This window comes from Uloborus diversus, chromosome 7 (assembly GCF_026930045.1).
Source record: "Uloborus diversus isolate 005 chromosome 7, Udiv.v.3.1, whole genome shotgun sequence".
Taxonomy (NCBI): Eukaryota; Metazoa; Arthropoda; class Arachnida; order Araneae; family Uloboridae; genus Uloborus; species Uloborus diversus.
In genome coordinates, this window is record NC_072737.1 from 34,310,822 (window position 1) to 34,332,637 (window position 21,816).

Below are 21,816 nucleotides of genomic sequence, written 5' to 3' on the forward strand. Positions count from 1 at the left end.
GTTGCAAAAATGGCAAAAAAGCGGTAAAATCATCTTTTCCTTTAGTGCAAAAAGCACCAAAATTTGTAAAATTAATGTCCTCTTAGTTCAACAACAACAACAAAAAACGGGAATATAGGAAATATACGACATTTTTCAAAAATATAGGAAATACAGGACGATTTTTATGCTTTTCTTGAAAATATAGGAAATATAGGATATATAGGACTACTTCGACCCCTGAAAATGTCATACTCCTGTCCTAAAAAAAATTACTCTCCTAGCATTATTTCTCAAGCACTGGTAATGCATCTCGTAGAATAGAAGGATTTTTTTTCCATTACATTAGTAGGAAAATAAGATTGATTTAAAAAAAGAAAGTTAAATTCGGCAAACGATAAATAAAAAATGTATCAGTGGAATAATTCTATTTATTTAATACTTTTTTGTTGTTGCTCAGACGAATCGTTCCAAAAGAGATTTATTAGTTAGACATTTGTTTATCTAAATGTTGCTCGAATAGGTTAGTGAAGTTGCTATAAATTTTTTAGTAGCTTATAAATTAAAAATAAAATATGTGTTATTAATATCGCTAATTCCCTTTTTCTTTTAACCATAAAACAATTCGCAGGTAATGAGAAGTTAACTTTTCTTTTTGTAAATTTTATCATACTGTGTATGGCTAACTTAAAGTTTCACTGTACCAATTGATTTTTTTCCGTTATACGAAATGTAAGCTATTCAGAGTGAATAATATGGAAAAACCTATGTGGGACTTGTACTCGGAGAATTTGGGGGTGTCCGTTACGGGAGGTTTTAAGTAAATTTTGTTTCGTCATTTAAGAACCATACTTTTTGATTTGGGCTTCAGTTATTTCTTTATTACTATAGTTACATTTTAGATAACTCATGAAGAAATTCATTTTGTAACTCTCCTGGTGCTGCTTGTCAGTCTCTTGCTGTATGAAAATTTGACCCCTCTTTTGAGGGTGTAACATGGTTAAAGTGAGTACCCTTTATTTTTCTTCGTATAAGTTCCTAGCAAAGCGTAAGTATGATTTTTTTTTTTTTTTCAGATTTTTTTCAGCAGTTTTATATTTTTTTTTAAATGTGATTGGAAAATGTCTGGTTTTTTCAGAATCACCCATATGTAAGTCATTGTATAAATCAATGAATACGTAAACGAAATGAAGTATTTCACTTTATTCCATTCACTTTGCCTTGCGTGTGTTTGATAAACCGCATTGAACATTCAAAATCAAAACATGTCTAACTTTAATCAAACTTCAAGTAAATCAAACTTTTCATTCTATAATAACGAAAAATCATTTGATAAACAATAAAATGTTGCAATATGTGTATGTGTATAGAATGTTTCTTATTTATTTTCCTTTATCTTTAGAGTTTTTTTTTTTTTTTCCTGAAATCCACTGCATGCTTTGGATTCCAGTCAAAATATTTCTAGATAGGTGACATTGTAAACTGAAAATACTTTACCATTTCACTTTGCCCCGCCGTTTCACTTTTCCTCACATACCCCTACATTTTAAATTTCATTCATTATTTTTAAACAAGCACGCACAAAAATATCACTGACAATACATGTTCAGTGAAAGGCATATTTGTTTCACTCGCTTGACGTGTGGCATACTTTATAACCAACTGCGCAGAAAATACGCTAATAAGATTAAAATTAACAAGGTTCACCTGTATCATTAAGTTTTAAGAAGCAAGATAACGAAGCTAAAATCAAAGCCAAGCACTAAACATGAGCTGAAAAAGATAAAAGAGGCACATCAAATTAACGTGAAAAACTTTCGCCTAATTTTTGCACTAAAAGCTGAATCACGTTCATTTTATTCTTCTCTCAGCATTTTTTCTTTGAATACGGTTTCTTCCTATGTGATTTTTTATTCAGCCCTCGCTTTAGATATTGTTAAAGCTGCTTTGACTTTTATTTTAGAAATAATTAGAACGCAATCACTTCGCACATGTAAGTTTTCAATTAATATATATATATATATATATATACACACATATATATATATATATATATATATATATATATATATATATATATATATATATATATATATATATATATATATATATATATATATATATATATATATATATATATATATATATATATATATATATAATGGTTTTTTTAATACAGATTTCAGATTTTAATTTTTAATTTTTTACACTAAAAGAAAACACCAAAAAAGAACTTAGAACTTTTCCTTTTTTGGTTTAGTTTTCTGAGTGAAAAGGAGGAGATAGAACTATTTGTTCCAATTTCTCTTTTCTCTTAATGAGTTGTTTTGCAAATATTCTTAGCTAGGAAACAAACTCAGCAAGCATCTAAAGCGTGAAAAGCATAAGGTAAAACCGTCTATATCGAACCGCATAATATCTCAATGTTAGAACATCTGCTGATAACTCGTCAGCTGATGTTTTGAATGCAAAAATCAGCAAAAACTATCATGAATGAAAGACATGCAAATGATGAACAAAAGCACAAACATAAATTTTAATTCTAACCTAAGGGCCACTGCCCCCTGCTCTCTACCGTTCATCGACCCCCAAAAGCTGCAAGCTGTTCCAACTCGTATCGTTTCGCATGCCGAACTCACTGCTCTTGTCTACAGCATCATTCTAATCTATCAGTTGCGGACTCAATAGTATGCTTATACATTATGGGAAAAAAATATTTTCGGAATTTTCAATGTTGCTAGAAGAAACTTGTAGTTGCCTAATATGTCGAGCGCAAACAGTTGGAAAAAAGAACAAGCTTCTACAAAACCCCATTTATCTCATTCCTCGTGTATTAAGCAGGTGATAAAACTTTGAAGGTATTTCAATGTATATGGTCTTATTTTAGCACTAGCTTGTGCTTCCACAGTACTATTATTTTCAGGTACATTCAGCTTTCAGGTGTAATATGAAGTTTGCTGCTACAAGTTCGAGCCACTTTTGAAATCATTTCCATTTTATCCTTTCTGGCTTCTCACGTTGAACTGTATTAATGCTGTCCATGAATATTTCTTGCATTTGGTATCTAATAAATTAGTATTGCCCTCATTTGAAATCTGATTCTATGTAGCTGTTTATGAGATTTGTGCCTTGTAGACATTGTTTTCATTACTTGTTTTTTTAACAATTATTATTATTTAATGTCCACTATCAATATTCTAAAACTCGCCCATGCATAAATTGTTTCAAATTTGTATTTTCAGCTTTTAAATCAAAGAACGGGGGCTACGAAAGGAAGTTCAGCGGAATCATACATACATGCTCAAAATCCTCAACTTTGGCAGCATATTCAAAAATATGGCTTTGAAGATTTGGAAGAAGGATTGGAAAAACTCAGGTGAAGAAAATTCATCTGATTTCTTGAAAATGAAAGTTCTTGATTGTGTGGGAAAAATTCTTGTATTAACGAAGATTAATAATTAACTAAACTGTTAAATAAATACCGAAGAAATAATATTATACAGGGTGTTTCTGAACTCTTGAGCAAATCTTTAAGGGGTGATAGTATACGTACGGATAAAAAATATAATGGCAAAAATAAGGGCCCCAAACGTCTTTTGAAGGAGATAGGCGCCATTAAAGTTTAGGATCTAAAATTTCGAATGATCATAAAAAACGGAAAAATTGGTCGATTCGTTTGCGGTTTTCGCTAAAATTATTCTTTTTATTGGTGTTTTCTTGAAAATAAAATTTTAAAAATGTTAAGATAAATAAATACCCTTGTGCTGAACAGTAAAGTAAAATAAAACAACGTTAAAAAAAAGCACAAATTTGCCAATTACAGCAGACACGTGTTTCGGCGTTACAGGATACGCCTTTTTCAATGCAAAAAGTAATGAGCTTATGGATGAAAAGACATCCGACAACTGTTCCTCAAAATGTGAAAAGATTCCCAAAAGTCAAGATCTGATGAATTGGGGCATTTTTGGATAATCTGATAAGAGTTAAAATCAAAAGAGTGATTTGAATCCTAACAATGTTGAGCAATACTAGACTTATTTAATTGTTGTTTTTTCACATAATTTTGATGCTCTTTCAAGCGAATTTTTAAACCACGCCGAGTCTGTCCAATATAGGCAAGTTTACAACTACAATTAATTCTATAAATTCCACAACAATTAAGAGGGTGAATAGGATCTTTAAGAGAAGAGAATAAAAGTTTATTAATAGGAGAGAACACCACCTGGATTGGAAACGTTTTAGAATCTTAGCAACCTGATAGCTTACAGATGGAAAGAATGGCAAAACAACCAAATTCTTTTTGATGAAGGTTCGGTTGAGAACATTAGTTTGAGATTTATTTGAAAGTTTTTTATAAATTTAATCAACCAAAGTTGGCGGATAGTCTCTATCAATTGCCACAGCTTTAAGATAATTAAGTTCCACTTTAAGAAGTTCCGATGAAGAACAAATATTAATTGCGCGAAAAACAAAAGAATTGAAAGCAGAATATTTTCGATTTGGAGTCCCTCAACCGACCGCAATGGAGTGATTCATTTATTTTTCCTACACTAAGTTACTACCATATCGCTCTGACCGAGGTGGCAGCCGATAGGTGCGTACAACCAACCTGCTTCTCTGAGACATACTGTACGTCCCTTTGAAAAGTCCAACAATTGTTCGTATACCTCTAAAAGGTCACAATAGCGTCCTTACAACTCGACAGTTTCGTTCGAAGTGCCTTTCGACACAGGCATTCACACTTTCAATCGTCCTATCTGCGTATCTCTTGCATGCACATAGTGCGCTTATCCTTTCGTCACTGGCGACGAATTTTAAATCATCTCTTTCCAAACTACATTCCTGCCGAGTTTATTGGTTGCAACTCAATTTATTCTTGATACATTTTTTTGTGACAAAGTGCATTTCAACTTTTGAAGACAGTTCAGTTTTCGTTACTTAATCACTCCCAACAATTCAGATTTTGAGCTCAAAATTTAACATTGAGTCCAAGCATTTGAAAACATTTGATGAGTTTCAAAAATAGCGGTTAAAAATACTTGTTCGTTACTCCAAAGTCTAAAGCGCCCTTTATTGGCATATTTTGAACTACATCTTCAAATCAATTATTTTCAAGAAAATACTAATAAAACTAATAATTTTAGCGAACAGCGTAAATGAATCGACCATCGATCAATTTTTCCGTTTTTTATGATCATTTAAAAATTTGGACTCTAAACTTTAATGGCGCCTATCGCCTTAGGAAAACGTTTGGGACCCTTATTTTTGCCATTATATTGTTTGTCTAGACATATACTATCACCTCTTAAAGTATTGCCCAAGAATTCAGAAACAACCTGTATAACGGACATTATTTTAAGACAAACCAAAAATGTTTGAAAGAAACCCTAATCCCATCAAGCAGTTAATGTTACACAAGTAATCTCTTCTGCAGAAGAAACTTATAGATATTACATTAACAAGAAATTCTTCTTAACCAAATCCTGGAATTTGTTGAATCGTGATATATTTGATATCTCTGGTATCCTTTCATAGGGGTTGAAGTAAAGTCTCTCACACTATTAGCTGACCATGACTGTTTACAAAAGCATTTCAACTACATTAGAGTAAAAAAGTTCTGTAATTGACCATCTTTGACAAAAAAAAATACAACTGGAATCAGAATCATTTAAAGAACTGTCCGAAAGTGTTCGATTTTATTTTGGGTGGCTTTGATGTAACTTGTTCGCAATTTCAACTTATTTGTCTTTTCGTTGACTGATGAAAGAAAGGTACGAAATGTGTACAAAATTAGGAAAATAAATCTTTGCTCCGAGTGTCAACCAGTAATTTTGTCAATTTTTTTAAAGACGCACTTTAAAAAAAAAAAGAAATCCGGTTTAAACAAAGCAAATTACGTCATGCATCCATGCTTTCCTGTGGCATGAATAAAATGTAACCCACTAAGTGTACCAGAAAGATTTGACTTTCGTTTGGTCTGACGTATGAGACCTTTGTTATTCATTATTGGGGCCCTAGTGGCCTGATCGGTAAGACATCGTACTTGCGACCGGAGGGTTCCGGGCCAGCCGAAGGTCCTCCGTCTTCATTAATGGGGACTGAGGGACGTTAAATATGCTCGTAGTCACAAAGTCCTCCTAGTAAAACGATATCATTGGGGGTGCTGGACCAGGGATTGCTCGATTTCTGGTCTGGATAAAAAAATCAGAGCTGTCTTCAAGGTCCCATCCAACTGGTTAGACCATAAATAGTGGTAGGTACGGGTGACCCTGGAGTGAAAAGTATTATTTTTTATTCACTCATTATAAATGAATGCTACGAAATCATTCTCCAATAACTCCTTAAAATGGAAAGCAGATTATTTCATATCTCTCAATATTAACACTATTTTCACATTTCTCCACAAACGCTAACAGTATGCATATTTTCTTTAGAAAAAGCTTTCCTCGTTGTTAGATAAGATTAATCGCAATTTATAGGTTTTCCTTTTGCGTTATTAAAAGATATCACTATTCTTATGCTCCTTCAATTCTCTTTGCCTTAATATTGTATTTTTCTCTAGGAAAGGGGAGCTGGATGTGCTTATTGGTGATACTGTGGTGCTAGATTACATTCGAGGAAATGATCCTGGTTGCGGCCTTCATCTTCTTGGACAATCTATTTTTGACGACGCTTACGCGGTAGGCATGCAGAAGGGTTTTCGACTCAAAGTGAGTCTTCTACATGTACTCAAACATATAGCAGTAGATACTTGGGTGGTCCCAAAAGGAAGATCTCACAAGGTAGGAAATTTGTTCCAACGGTTGTTGACAACATTGCTTTGTTTATTCCTTCCCTTCTCCAAAAACAGGGGGGGGGGGGGACTCTTCGCATTTACCTTTGCTCGGACACTTGATTTTGACGAGACAGTTGTACGTGGAATTCCCAATTGTTAATACAATCAAATTCTCTTGTTTAAGCTAGAGTATACATCTAACGGTTAGGAGATGGAAACCAATTTGGGGATTTTTCCCGTTCTACAGAGAATTCCGTGCCGAAGTTTTAAGTTTATCCCGTATGGAAAAGGTAGACCAAATTGAAATCAAATGCCAAATAACAAATGTGTATGGCAATCGAGCATGGGTCTCATAAATTTTCACAAGGGTTGTAAGGAATCGCTCATCAAACCTTGACTTTCTTTCAATCGTTTGAAGGGTAAATCATTTACCACCAATGCCATAAGCTAGAAGAAACTGTCACCTTTTCTGAAAGAAAATTTGATTGGACTGCGCTTCAGAAACGATGACGGGGTAAAATATAGAGTTCAAAGCTGTTTCGATATGTCGGGGGGGGGGGGGTTTATATGACATATGGCCACAAATCTACAAGATAGCCATAAATATGGATCCTTAAATGGTGATTATGTACAAAACCGAAAGATTTGAACTAGTCTGAACATTATGGAAACTAAACATTATTCATTTCTAAAACAAAGAGATCTTACTTTTGGGATTAATCTCGTAGATAGTGCACAGCTATTACAGCTTGCACTGCCCGTCAAAAAAAACTTCATCAAAATTTATTTCATTTTCAAAAGAATATTTTTCGTAAATTGACGCTTAAAAGATTTTATATTATTCGAAATAACATTTATTATCTTATGCATATTCATTCACGCTTTGAATTGTGTCTACTATTTCTCTGTAAACTCCACCAAGCGCTTCAAATTTGTGAACCATTGAATCAATCACCATGTTGATGCTGTCCAAAATAATTATTTCAATTTTCTCTTAACTTTTTAAATATTAATTGAAAGAAAGACTAAAATGTACTCATATTATATATTTCTGGGTTTTTTGGGAATGAAAAATGTTTGTAGTGTTAGTAGTTTTAAAAAAAGTTTGAATTTTTCCGTAGTAACTCGTCTTAAAAATTTTTGAACGCTCAAAAAATAACCTTAAAATATTCAAAAGAAAAAAAAAGTTTTTACACGTTTTGTGTGAAGAGCTTTTTCCAATATAAAGCCTGTTTGAAGCAATCCCTCCGTCAGATCAAGCAGGATTTGGGTGCCATTTTAACTTGAACGAAAAAATATTGATGTGGAAAAATGAAAAATGGGAATGGAGAAATTCTGACCAAGATCGTAATTTATATCTATTTATTTTCTTGAATTGCACTATATTTTCAAAAGTTATTAGAAATGGATAGACAGACAGATACACAATTCCAAAAGTCATAGCCCTGCTTTTAAATTATTTATTTTTTATATTTATTCAACTATTTCTTTAACTTTTGACTTTTTTTGTACACATTGAGCCTTTTTTTCGTCCATTTTTTCCAATTATCTTTTTTTATGCTGAATCCGGCTAAGTGAGGCGTATTTGTTACTTAAAAAATTCTTACAGACTAAATTTAAAGTGAAGCGCATTTTTATTTCCTGTAAAAGCAGATTTTTAGACACTTATCAGGAAAAATAATTTTCATTAAAGCGAAAAAAAGCTTGTAATGTATTTGCATGAAAAATATGAATTAAAACGTAACAATTGTGTATTTCTGAGCGGAAGAAATTCAACACAATAGAATTTCAACGAAAAAAGAAACTGAGAAGATAGGAAAATTACATATAGATTATTTTTATATAAAAGAAGTAACTATTTTTAATTTAAAAAAAAAATACTTTCAGCTTTCATGATTTTTGAAGAAAGAAAATATTATATTGACTCGTGCTCTCCCAAAACATAAATAGTTTTTCGACCTTTCTAGAGTACCGCTAATGACTCCTTAGAGAATTTAATCATTTCCGACACCTTAAAATGATCAGGATATTAATATAAATTCCACTAATCCTTGTTTCACAAGAAATCCATTTCCACATTGATACTTCGATACCACAATCACGGTTTCATCAAGCAACTGCAAACGAAATGGTTCGAAAGAGTACTTTGTTTTAACCATTCCCACTCTAAATAACTAGATTCTACTCAAAAAATTTAATCTTACCAGGCATCTTAAATGATTATGATATTAATACCTTTTTTTTTCTTTGTTTTGAAAGAAATCAGTTTCCAGATTGGCAAAACAAGCAGTTTCATCGAGCAACTACAAAAGAAATGGTTCGGAAGAAGGCTTTGTTTTAATCATTTCTGCCACAAACAACTAATTTCTGCTCCAAAAATCAAATCACATCAGACAAAATAAGTGATCGGAACATTGATACATTTTTTTAAAATATTTTTCTTTGTTTCGAAAAAAAATCATTTCTGCACTGATACTTCAGTATAACGAACACAGTTTCACTGAGCAACTGTAAAATAATTGGTTCAGAGTAAATCCTTGTTTAAACCATTTCTACCATAAACAACTTACTTCTACTCAAAAGATCAAATCACGTAAGACACCTTTAATGATCAGGACATTAACACTTTTTTTTTTTACTTTTTCTTTGCCTCGAAAGAAATCCATTTCCACACTGATACTTCGGTACAACGAGCATGGTTTCATCGAGCAGCTGCAAAAGAAATGGTTCGGAAGAGTGCCTTGTTTTAACCACTCCGTGCATCGCCTCAACAAGCCGAAGCCCCTGAGCCTTGGAGCGGTGGCGGGAGTTTTTGTGATGTTAGTGTTGGGTCTCGTCGTCGGCATCGTCATCCTCATCATCGAACACATGGTCTTCAAACACGCCTTGCCTCAGTTGCGGAAGAAGCCAGCGGAGTGTTTCTGGAAGAGTCCGAATGTCATGTTTTTCAGCCAGGTAAGTTTGGTGCACAGCAAGTTCTCAGTACACATTATAACCATGTTTGGAACACTGTAATTCAGAAAAGGGTTCCAGTTGCCCTGGACGTGCACTAAAATTTATTCCAAAAGTGCTCCGTTAAAAAGAAAGTGTACTGAAACGTGCCCTGAATGTGTCCCGCTCAGGACTTTGGTTAAATATAAACGTGGGAAAACATTTGAGACCAGGCAGGGGGCATATTTGGACACACTTGTGAAATTATCGATTTCTTTCGTACAAATATGATTTCAACAGCTGTTTCTTTTTTTTTTTTTGACTTCCAGACAGTAAAATCTCTCAATGCGATACTAATCGAAATTTTGCTGCAAAAATGGCTGTTGGTTGGTGTCGCTACTGCTGCCAAAAGTCTTCCCTTGTCGAAGACCATCCACTGGTCAATTTACCACTAACCGCTAGATTTCTGTAAAATTAGCAGCAAAAAATACTGGTATAATCAAATTAATTTAAATGAGTGATTTCCCAACGTTTTAACCCAAAAATTTGCAATAAAACGTTGCCGTTGTACTAAAACAAATTTGCAATAAAACTGTGCGTTAAAACGTTGATAATTCATTCATTTACTTTTCAAGCACAATTGGTATTTATTAGTTAGTTAATAACAAAGGAGTGTTTCATAATTTCTGTAAAAGTGTCCCAAAAAGTGTGCTACAAAGTGTGGTAAAAGAAAGGACTTGTATCAGTGTTTAAATGTAAACTCAATTGCGTCCCAAAAGTGTTAAAAAAGTGTCCTTTGAAGTGCTTTGAAAACTGTTCCAAAGAGTTCTAAAAAAAGGGACAAATGTCCGTGTTCAAAACATGCTCAAAAGTGTTTGAAGATTTGCAGCATTCAGGTGAAAAATTTAATTAACTTTAGCATGAAGAATTACATCAATTGTTTTTAATTAACAGGCCATAAACCAAACTTGAGCTACAGGTAAAACATTAATAAGGTTTTGTGAGTGCCTTTTACAAAATGCTGAGAATAAGTAAATAGTTGTCACAACTTTTCCGCCATTAAAAAGTGGGAAAAAAAGAAAAGGGAAGGGTAAACATAGCCTTCTGTTGTTCATCAAAAAGCAAACGTATAGAATGAAAATTTTCAGCCCACTATTTTTGTATTGGAACAATGATTCTCAATCGCTGGCCCAGCGCAGAAAATTTTGACCGGTCATCAGAGTTTTTTGTTGACTCACGTTTAAAAAAAAAATTCTTTATTCAAATAAATAAATAAGTAAAATAAAATAAAATAAAATAAAAATTAAAATAAAAGAAATAATAATATCGAACGACACGAACTATACGCCATTTTTTGCGTAAGTGTCACGATTAATTTTAGTTTTTTTTTCCAATTTTTCTCAAATGTTTTTTACGTTTAATTACTACAGTATTTTTATCAGCTTTGCACTCAAATACTTTTTGTGACGGCTATTAAATAAAAAGAAAAATTGTCAACTAGTTTTATTTGTCATGTGGAAGGTAACTAAAATTATTTAGTAATGAATTTCACCTTCACTGCTACACTTGTGATGTATTTCTTACTTTAACTTTATACGTTTCCATTTAACCCCCATACATGATGTACTCAGGGGCAAGTGGAAACAATTAAGTTTGTCATTCCTCCGATTTATTGCAAGATTAAATTTTAACGTAAGTTAGACTTTAGTGAGTATTTTACATACATTTAGCGCGTGATTTATTTTTTGTATGATTTTTGTTTACATGATTTAGACGATTTTAAATTACATTTGGAGGATTTAATGGGTCGCATGCTACCTATGGGCCGTAAATTAAGTATTGTTGACGCAGAAATGCATAAAATTCAAAATCGATTGCGTTTACTGTGTTAATCTACCTACATCAACCTCATGGAGAAAGAAATCGGTTTCCAATAAAAACTTACTCTATGGGGAGGGGGAGAAAACACGCTGGGGTTGTAAACACGATTTCATTGTCTAATTAACAGTCATAAAGTCAAATTTTTTGATATCCAAATGCTCTCAAAATGTGTAGTCTAGAACACAATGCACAAACTGTTAGGTCTTAACTCATCAAAAAAAGATGGAAGGATCTAAAGTTGAAACATTGAAATAATGTTTCTATTTCTCCAACGACCCTTTTTTTTTTTTTTTTTGTTTTTTCACTTCAAACATTTTATGCCGAATTTTATGGCGAAAAACCATGAAAAACGTGTAAGTGTTGATGAGCACAAATGCAAAAAAAAAAAAGAAATTAAGGGGAACAGAAGAAAAAAAAACTCATTTCGCAGGTAATCTTTTCTATATCTTGCTGCCAATCAAAGAAAAAGCTCTCTCAATGAAGACGACTGAGACAGTCACTGACGTAAAAAGCCCTATTTAAGTCGGAGCTTGTTACGCTATTTGTTGTACTACTTTTCAAAAACCAATTCCTTTCCTTGCGAAGAATATAAAATAGACCATTTTTAACTTCTGGCTCAGTTGCTCATATTTTTTCAAGGTAGGCATGAATGTTTAAAAAAATAAATGAAAAACTAAAACTAACTCTAGATTTCCCTATTTGAGGGCGTGTGTAAGTATTTTCGACATTATCGGCCTCTTTTAGAGATTATTCATGCAGTTTTCATCCATATGTCTCAGAGGAACTTTTCTATATTTTTATTTAACAACTTCCTAAGATCAGCTATCCTAATGAGCTTTATTTCAGATTCCGGTTTGCCAATTTCACTACTTATATCGACCGCATATTTCATGTGTGAGGAAGGGGGGGGGGGCGTCACCTCGTACCAGTGTTAATAGGGAAGCGCAGAACCTGAAAGATTAAGAACACCTGGTTTAACTAGGTTTAACTAGTTAGATTCTTTGTACAGAATAGAATAAAGAAATGTAGACAAAATAATTTTAAAATTTAGCATTGGATTTTATAGTACTCCTTTTTCATGACTTTCCGAGCGGTTTTTTTTTTTTTTTTTTTTAAAGGTTTTTGGATGTGCGTCGCAAACTGCTAAAAAATTCACTTTTCGTAAACCTACAGTTTTCTCTTTACTTATGCAGGATATTGGAAAAGGTTTTTTATGATTGTATTAATCTTAATACAATGAGCTTCATAAAAGATTCATTGCCAATATCGAGTAAAAAATTTGAAAAAAAAAAAATTCCGTTCCAGTAAAAATTATGATATTAAAGTAGTATTCAATTCAAATTTTTACATTCATGCTTTTATTTGGAAACGAAAACTTTTATCTTGTTATACAGAGGTTAATTGAAAAATAATTTTTCTCCCTTCTTTTTTTAAATTTGTTTTGCTTATAATTTTCTTTTTTTTTTATGTACCGCCAAACGAAATAGCCCATGATTTCAAATTAAATGCAGTGAGTATATTTTATTCTTACAAGATAAACTGCAGAATAATAATTGTCGGAACTGCAGCAAAAAATAAAAATATTTTAATTATATTTCATCTTCTAAGTTGATTGCTTATTTAATTCTTGTTTTCCTTTTGTGCTCTTGTTTTGATTTTCAATTAAAGCACGTTTATAAGAAAGAAATAAGATAAATTTTTTTCCTCGCACTCTTTTCTGTCAAAAATTTATCTATTCGATTGATTCACGAAACACATATTTCATAACACTAGCAGAGACAGTACAATCTCAATATACACTCAAGGAAATAAGAGAAAAATCAATACTTATTTCAAAACCGTAGTTAATCATCATTGAAAAGATTCCACGTTCAATCAAATATGCTAAAGAGAATTTCCTTTTCAGTATTGAACAAGACAATTTAAACACCGAAACAGCCCCTTCTGTATCGATTATTTCAATTCCTCCTAACGTAAATGCTTTGTCTCCCACCTATTGTCCCTCGCATAACAAAACTTGGTACTTTGCCTCAAATTTTAATTGATATATCTTAGTTATTTGCTTCATTCATAATTGCTATTACTGTCAAATTTTTATTAATTTCAGTGCCAGTATTTTTGTATACATTTTGTTCTAATGCCATAGATATATTGTGAAATTCCATCTCAAAGTGCTTGAGTGTAAGAATTAGGGAAAAAATTGTTATTATGATGGACTACTTACTGTCCGACCATCACGAGAAAAGCCACCGCCGAAATGTCTGCTCCTGTCTACTGCTATAGCAACGAGGCGCGTCTAATTTTTCCAAGGTAATGTTGGAAAAACCCGTACGACTGCACAAAGGCGAGCAGACGAGTGGTGAAATGGCGCTAAAAGCCTTCCTGCTAACCCTTGCAGAAAATGAACGAAGTCCGTTTCTTATGGTAGTAGACGGGTTCAGACTTGACGGCGGGAGTTTTTCTCGTGAAAGCCAGACAGTACGTGAAAGATTTTTCCTACATTTCAACAAAATAAAGTAACATTCAAAAATAATTTCTTTTTGCATCTTTGGTGAGGTAAAATGAGATATAATCTTGCAATTGAAAGTTCCAAGGGAAAAATATAAGTACATACGGTGGGACCATAATATAAAAGTTTTTGGTTTCTCCCCCCATGGGCACCCATATAGAAGGGGGCAAGGAGCCCCCCCCCCCTTTAAAAATTAGAATTTCCTTTCTTTTAGTATTTTTTTCTTTGCAAAAATGTAAAAACATTTCTTTTTCAGCCATTAATGAATAAGTTATTAAAAATATCAAGTACTGAAATCGGTTTCAATGGGGAAAATATCCCGGTAAACCATGGGAAAATATCTGAGCCCCCCCCCCCCCGCTTGAACGGAATTTAATTACTTAAAAGCTGAGAACCGATTGTATTCGGTAGAAAAACGCCATTCAAAGAACGGCGAGTTCTTTACATTGCTGTGAAGAACTAGTTTCACTTTCTCCTCTAAAATGTACTTTCTGGAATAAACCAAGAACAGTTACAGTTTCTATTGCAAAAGAAAAGGCCAACGGTGCTTTTCTCGAATTTTATTTTATTAAACAATTATCATTCACTTTGTCGTTAAGTTTAAAACTAAAGAACAAAACACCAAGTTAGTTTCATTATGAAAAATACAATAAAAATTGAAGTTTGCCATTAAATTCACATTGAAATTTTTAATTTGTGTAGCATCTTTCAATCGCATTTTTCGTTTCTAATTATTATTATATTATTATATTATTAAAAATATCACCTTTAGTTAGTGTTAATTTTGTAAATCTGTAAATTTTTAGCTACAGAGTTAAAGCCACTGTGGTCTCCTTAGAGCCTTTTTAAGAGCTCTCTTATATTCAGAACTTTTGATTTACCGAAGGAGGTCAGGTTCCAATTACTTCGGTAAATCGAAGTTCAACTGTATTTAGTTTAAATTTTAAAATATTTCACTATTTCTTAATCAATTAATGTTCACTAATCTTTCAGAAATTGTACAGATTCATAAACACAGTGGAATTGGTATCTCCACACCATTCTGCCAAGGAAATTGTTGAAAATATCAGGGAAGGGCAAATTTTCAGCCTTTTCCAGAAGAGCGTAAAAAGGGTAAGTAACAAATTTTAGATCGTTCTAATGGCTTCCGGTTCCTTCGCGGAAGTTCATAGATATTATAACAGAAGTAAACATGTCACCACGGATTTTAAATCAGGATGCATGGAGGAAAACATTTTGCTTCTAATCCATGTATATGTGTTTATTTCGACAAATTCATTGTTGCAGCAGGAGCTAGTGGGACCGAGTTTAGAGCTAGTCACACATGGTACGAGTACGACAAGCATGCATGTACAACTATATCTATGCAAGCAAACTTTAAGATGCTTGTTCAAGCTGATTGTTTGAATTTTGCAAGCTTGTGCAGTACAAGCATGCCTGCCCTAGAGAGAGCTTAGCTAATAAAAGATCGTTCATCCTGTATAAATTGTAAAATAATAATATCCAGAAGGTAAATAATTGATAAGTTTCATGCCTCGAAAAAAAAAATAATACAATGATACGTATACATAACTCATCTTTATCGAAATTTGAAAAAAGAGAAAAGACTTGTGTGTTCTGAAATGGAGCTTAGTTGCATAGAAATCAATTCCTATATTGAAAATTTTACTACTACCTTCATGACATAAAATTCTATAAGTTATTTTAAAATAAAAAAGCAGTTGGATTCAACAAGTTAGCGTGCTAGAGAAATTTCTTTTCATGTCACTTAAATAATATCACATTATTTTTTCCATAAAAACTTCTTAGCGATTTTATTGAGTTTTAATTGAATATTCATTATTTTCAGAAAGCAAAAGAAGAAGCAAGAAGAAGGAAAAGCAAGTCGCAGTTTTTTGAAATAATTCAAGAGATTAGTAAAGTGTAAGTATCATCGCAATAACCTGCGTTTTATTCTGTTAATAACACATTGAAAAAAGAAGTAGTTTGATAAACTCGTCAATTTTGTTTTTTAAGTAAATAATATCTCATGAGGAAAATAAGAGATTGTAGAGAGAAATTTGTGGAGAGAGAGAAGATTTTTGATTAGAGAGAGATTTTAATGAATAAATAAAAAATTAGTTGATTTAAGTTTTAAAACAATATAATTTCAACACTATTGTTATCAGTCTTTGATCAGTATGTATTATCATTTGGAGAGGAATGAAAAGAGTTTTTAGACAATTAAAACATACTTTTGTGGTCATGTGTTGATTTTTGGTACAGTAAAATGATTAAAAAAAATCTTTTTTTTTTTTCAATTGGTTTTTTAACTTATTTATTGCTGATTCGCAATACTGTATTGCATGTATTTACGGTACAAGAATTTGTTTTACTTAGGCGTTTTTCCCACCCCTGCAGAACTACGCTCAAACGGTTTAGGTTTCCTCAATAGGTGGGGCTGCCATCTATTGAGACAGAAGTCGGACTCCTTCCCATTTGAAGGTCTCTCTGTTGCCCTTCTGCGGAAAATCCGTACCCCATACATGGGGCTTGGGTCTCCCAATAGCAATAACAACATATCACATGCATTTTATTATTTTCTCGTTTCTTTTGGATACTGGAATGGTTCCGCCGTATTAATGGATGCTGCGGCTACTAAGTCTACCTTGTGCTTTGCACAAGAACTAGGAGTAGGTCTTGGAATTTTTCCAGAGGGGACAAAGGGGGAGCAATACTGCCGTGCTAAGCGCAAAAGTCGTATCTACACCTTTTGTCAAAATTGAGTTTTTGTCACGAGTAGGTTCTTGAAAATATATTTCAACTATTTGCAATGTTTTATTATCATTTGTGAATGGGAAATATTTTTCAAAAATTCTTTTAAAAAAAGTGGAATCGGAACCAAATATATGGAGGCGTAAAACTTTAAATAGCAGTTTCTCAGTTTGAGCTCAACTGCAGATACGACTTTTGCGCTCAGCACGGCAGAATACTCGATGCAAATTTCAACAGAAAACAGCAATAGCCACGCCCACTAATATAAAAAGTTTAATTGTTCAAACCCAGGGGGCAATAGACCCCCCAAATGACGGGCCTGCCTGGGATCAGAATACGTTAGAGGATGACTGCCTCCCTGGAAGACTTCTTAGTAAGACTTATTACGCAGCCTAAGTAAACGTTTTATGTTTTAGAAAACCAGAGAAAGTATTATAACACATGGGGAAAATTAGACAACGCGCCAAAACATTCCTGGTTATTCCTTTGTTTCTTGAAGCAAATTCAACGTAACGGTAGTTAATGGCAAATGTATTCTTGGGGTAAATCTTAGGAAAAGTTTGAATTTGGGGATAGTACGTGTGTTTAACTTTAAAGTTAAAAACTGCTAAAACATTTACAAAACTTTTTATGTACCAAATGTGAAACGGAAATTTTGAGTTAAAACGTTCAATTCGTTTTTTGAAAATCAAAAATTAATTAATGTTTTCTTTGCACCACGAGTGCCGTTCCGCTTCTTTTTCAAAATTATACATTTCATATTTTCCATAATTTCTGGCGTGTTATATATTTATTATTTTTAAAAATATTTCAAGAATATTTTTATATCTTCCACGCATAAGTTTTATTTTCTACAATTCTTTTCTGATAATACATTATATAATTCAAACTATTTTTCAAATGTTGTAATTTAATCGATTATCTTCAGATTTAAACATTTCTCTCTCTAACTGCTTTAACTTGAACGATTCTCTTCAGAATTTATACATTTATCTCCAAACGCTGTAACTTGATTCTCTTCAGAGCTTAAACATTTTTCTCAAATTGCTTCAAATTAATCGATTCTCTTCAGAATTTAAACATCTCTCTTCAAATACTGTAATTTGAATGATTCTGTTCAGAATTTAAAAAATTCTCTCCAATTATTGTGATTTAATCGATTATCTTCAGCATTTAAATCTCTCTCTTCCATTGCTTTAATTTGATCGGCTGTCTTCAGAATTTAGACATTTCTCTACACTTGTTGTAATTTAATCGATTATCTTCAGAATTTAAACATTTCTCTTCAGTTATTTTAATTTGAACGATTCTCTTCAGATTTTAAACGACTTTGTTCAATACATAAATATATTTTTGTGATTCTCTTCAGAACTTAAACATTTCTCTTCAGATATTGTAACTTAAAATATCTTCTTTAAAACTTAAAATGCTCTCTCAAGATATTGTAGTTTCAATGATATTCTTATAACTATTTTATTTTAACAGACGAAAAAAAAGGAGGATGAAAGAGAATATGTAGCCATAAAAACTGAAAAACTTTTTGAAAAGTTGTTGAAAAAGCCAGGCTGCAGTGGTACTTGGTTGCAAAAACTTCAATTTTTCAGAAATGAATGCTTCTTTGGTTTTTCTTTCTTTTTCTTTCAAATCACTAAACATTAAAAAACAACATTATCACATTCTCATCTTCTTAATGATTATGAAAAGTCAATGTTAAGTTATGAAAAGAATGATTTTGAAAGCTTACCACACGTGCGATAATAGTTTGTTTCCATTTACGCCATGTTTCCTTTTATCCTAACTATCACTTTTTATTTATGTGATTCTTTTATTTTTATTATCTGTTTATTTATTTATTTATTTATTTTTTCATTCATTTGCTCTTATTTATTTATTTTCGAAGAATTTGAAATCTTACGTACCTTCAGAGGTGTGCACAGAAGATTTGGGCCCGTCACAAATGACTTTTACCGGCCCCCTCTATATTGTTTACCCCTACGCCTCTACATATATTTCACCCCTCATATTAAAATCTCGGGCCCCCTTCATGCTCGAGCCCGGATTAACAGGTGTCCCTTCTCCTCCCGTGCAGCCCTTGCGTACCTTTAGTACCGCAATGCCATAATGTATAATATAGACCTTTATTAAAATAATTATGTCTTTGCAGTGTTCGCCTGCAAAAAGAGCAGCGGCGGAATCCTGAAGTACCAATACCAGTTCATCCTCTGCCTCTACAACGAGAGATAGCATCTCCGATTTGCTCCCCCTTGGACAAGCAGCGCCTTTTGTTCGTGCCACAAAGTTCAGCATCGCCACCAAAAACTCGCAGCTCCTGGACAGATCTGTATAGGAGGGGACCACCGTTCTTTGGAAGTACTCGCTACAGTCACTTGCAGCAGCAGGAAGAACAGTCCAGCTTCTACAGAGTCATGAACGAATCCCCTCCAATGTGTCGGCGAGCTCACTGTTTGGTAAGAGCCGATTCCACTCTGGAAGATTTCAGTTCCTCAGTTGGTGAAGATCAGCAGCTGCAGCAGCAAACCTTCGACACTACCGTCCTCAGCATAAGTGTCGAGGACCTCCGATTGATGGATTCATCCACCCACGACGAATGGCCTTCCCTAAAGAGGCATAAATCCTTGGATGAAACCGTCTGGAGGAAAAAAATCACGTTCAGCCCAAAAAGAAAAACTGTACCAGTAGCTTCTGAACCGAAAATAGCGGTCAGGAAGCTGCTGGAAGTTGATGAACTTCTCCTCTACTCCATGAGCAAAGAGGAAATCATCCGTTCTTGGCAGGCTTCTGAAAGGAAGCTTCTCAACAAATTAAGAGACACGATTAAGGAGAAAAAATCATTAGAAAGGAAGCTCATATTTATACAAAAAAACATTAGTGAAACCACCTTGAAGATAATATGATTAAACTTTAGGAAAAATGAATAGAATAAAAAATCTGACTTAGGTATGAAATGATTTGCAAGATAGATCTAGATTATTCAAAATGAATATGAAGGTTGCTAGATTTTGGGTCCTCGACTGTATTAAGCTTGCATAAGGAATAGAATTTTAAAAATTCTGATAAGGATATTTGAAAACCGATACATTGAAGGGTGGTTGATACCCTTTAAAACTTAGCTTTAAGTATTTTATCACATTGTATAAAATTAAAGTTATAAAAAATAATTGAAAAAAAAACAGACATTTGTAACATAAGTTAAATGTTTGTTGCACTCTAAGTTTTAAAACTGGAAAAATTTAAAAATTCAAAAAAAAAAAAACTGCTTTAATTTATGAGTTTGAAAATTGTTACTTTTATCTTCTTTTTTACTTATCAAATTATTTCACAGCAACAAAAATGTAATTACAACACAAGCAAATTTTGTTTCAACACACAACAGAACTTCAACGCTCAACTTCAAAAAACAAAAATTTGTTTAATTTCTCATTTTCTATTAATTCACTGAAATGAACTGAAGCGCATCGTGAAGTTCACCAATTTACATATTACAGCTATAGCATACTCAAAAATTTTTTATCTCTTTTCACATAAAATTTTTTCTAAAATCAGTATTAATGTGACAGAATGGATTTGGAAAACTTATTAAAAAACACTTTAAAGGTTTGAAAACAAACTGTTTGGACAGTGATCTTCACAACGTTACCATAGCCTACATAAGTCAAATACGGAAACTTTCATCAAACCATAAGGAGGGGGGGGGGGAGGGAGGGTACCAGCCTAATATTTCTCTGATCAAATTTTAGTCGCACTAAAGCATTTACATTTCATAGTGCTTTATGTAATTTTTTAAAAAGCGCATTAATGTTTCGTAAAAATAATTTTTAAAAAACCAGATGTTAAAAATATGCGCTCTCCATAATGGAGATAGTATTTCTCTGCATGAATAGGTGAATTGCACAATGATGCTAAATTGTATTTCGTTAGAACAAGTTCCTTGTTCAATGCCACTGAAAATCGTATTTTTAATGATGGGGTTAGCTGTCTACGGATACTGATCGTACCTTTAAGAACAAGGGTGAAAACTGGTCACTGGTTCTCAGCAATGACTTTGAGATCAAATTACAATCAACAGATCCTGCAACAGTACGGTAGGCGATATTTATATTGAGCAAACCCTTTATTCAATGACATTGAAAACAGCATTTGAATTGCTTCCTTTTAATTTGCAGCATTATATGGAATTTAATTAATTAATTAATTTATTTATTTATTTTTTTTTTCAAATATCCCATGGCTTGAAACTAGAAACCACACTTTTTACCAAAAACGTTCTGTTTTCGAATAACAAGAGCATTTTGATTCAGGTCTTTTCCCCGTTGGTTTGTGAAGATCATACTCCAATTTTACCATTGAACTAGTCGTTTACTTTTAAAAATGAACAAAAAAAAGTATGTACTGAATTATAGGAATATTTTAAAGTTAGTAGTGTATCTTTTGACACCTTGTGCTTAGAATTAAAGTCAAAACTTGAGCAATATAAGTTTGAAACTTCACCTGATCTTTGTGGGATAAAATACGGGTATTCTGCTTTTCTAATTATAGCAGAATGTAGCACAAATTTGACGCAAATTTTGTAATAATTCAAGCAGTGTTCCACATGGTTTAATGATTGCAGAAAAGTTAATAAATGCAGATGTAATATTTGTTTACTTTTATACCATATTGCTAATAGTTTTAAAAAGTTATGAAATTGGTGGACATTTAGAACTTTTAATGTAACAGCACAAAAATAATATGCTATCTCTGTATTGACATACTTCGACTACATTGGAAACTTACTCTTAAAAAAAAATCTGCAGTTGCATAAAATTAAAATGTTGAATTTACCTTTGTATTCTACTTTTGTAAATATTTTTTGGAAAAAACTTGCTAAATAATTTTTACAAATTTAAGCCAACAAAAAAAAAAGAGAATTTAATGTGCTAAGTACCAATTTGCAATGAAAAAGGAAGTGTCTATTTTCCTGTAGTAC

General features: G+C 32.7%; 1 protein-coding gene across 1 annotated transcript in view; it reads left to right on the forward strand.

The window, feature by feature from the left end:
• The window catches only part of LOC129226427 (glutamate receptor ionotropic, NMDA 3A-like), a 33,310-nt gene extending 13,577 nt beyond the window's left edge, over positions 1-19,733 (forward strand). Inside the window, 6 exon segments of the mRNA XM_054861030.1 lie at positions 3,222-3,355; positions 6,542-6,689; positions 9,413-9,709; positions 15,925-15,998; positions 18,994-19,708; positions 19,710-19,733. Coding sequence (XP_054717005.1) covers positions 3,222-3,355; positions 6,542-6,689; positions 9,413-9,709; positions 15,925-15,998; positions 18,994-19,708; positions 19,710-19,733 — 1,392 coding nt within the window.
• Positions 19,734-21,816: the final 2,083 nt, after the last annotated feature.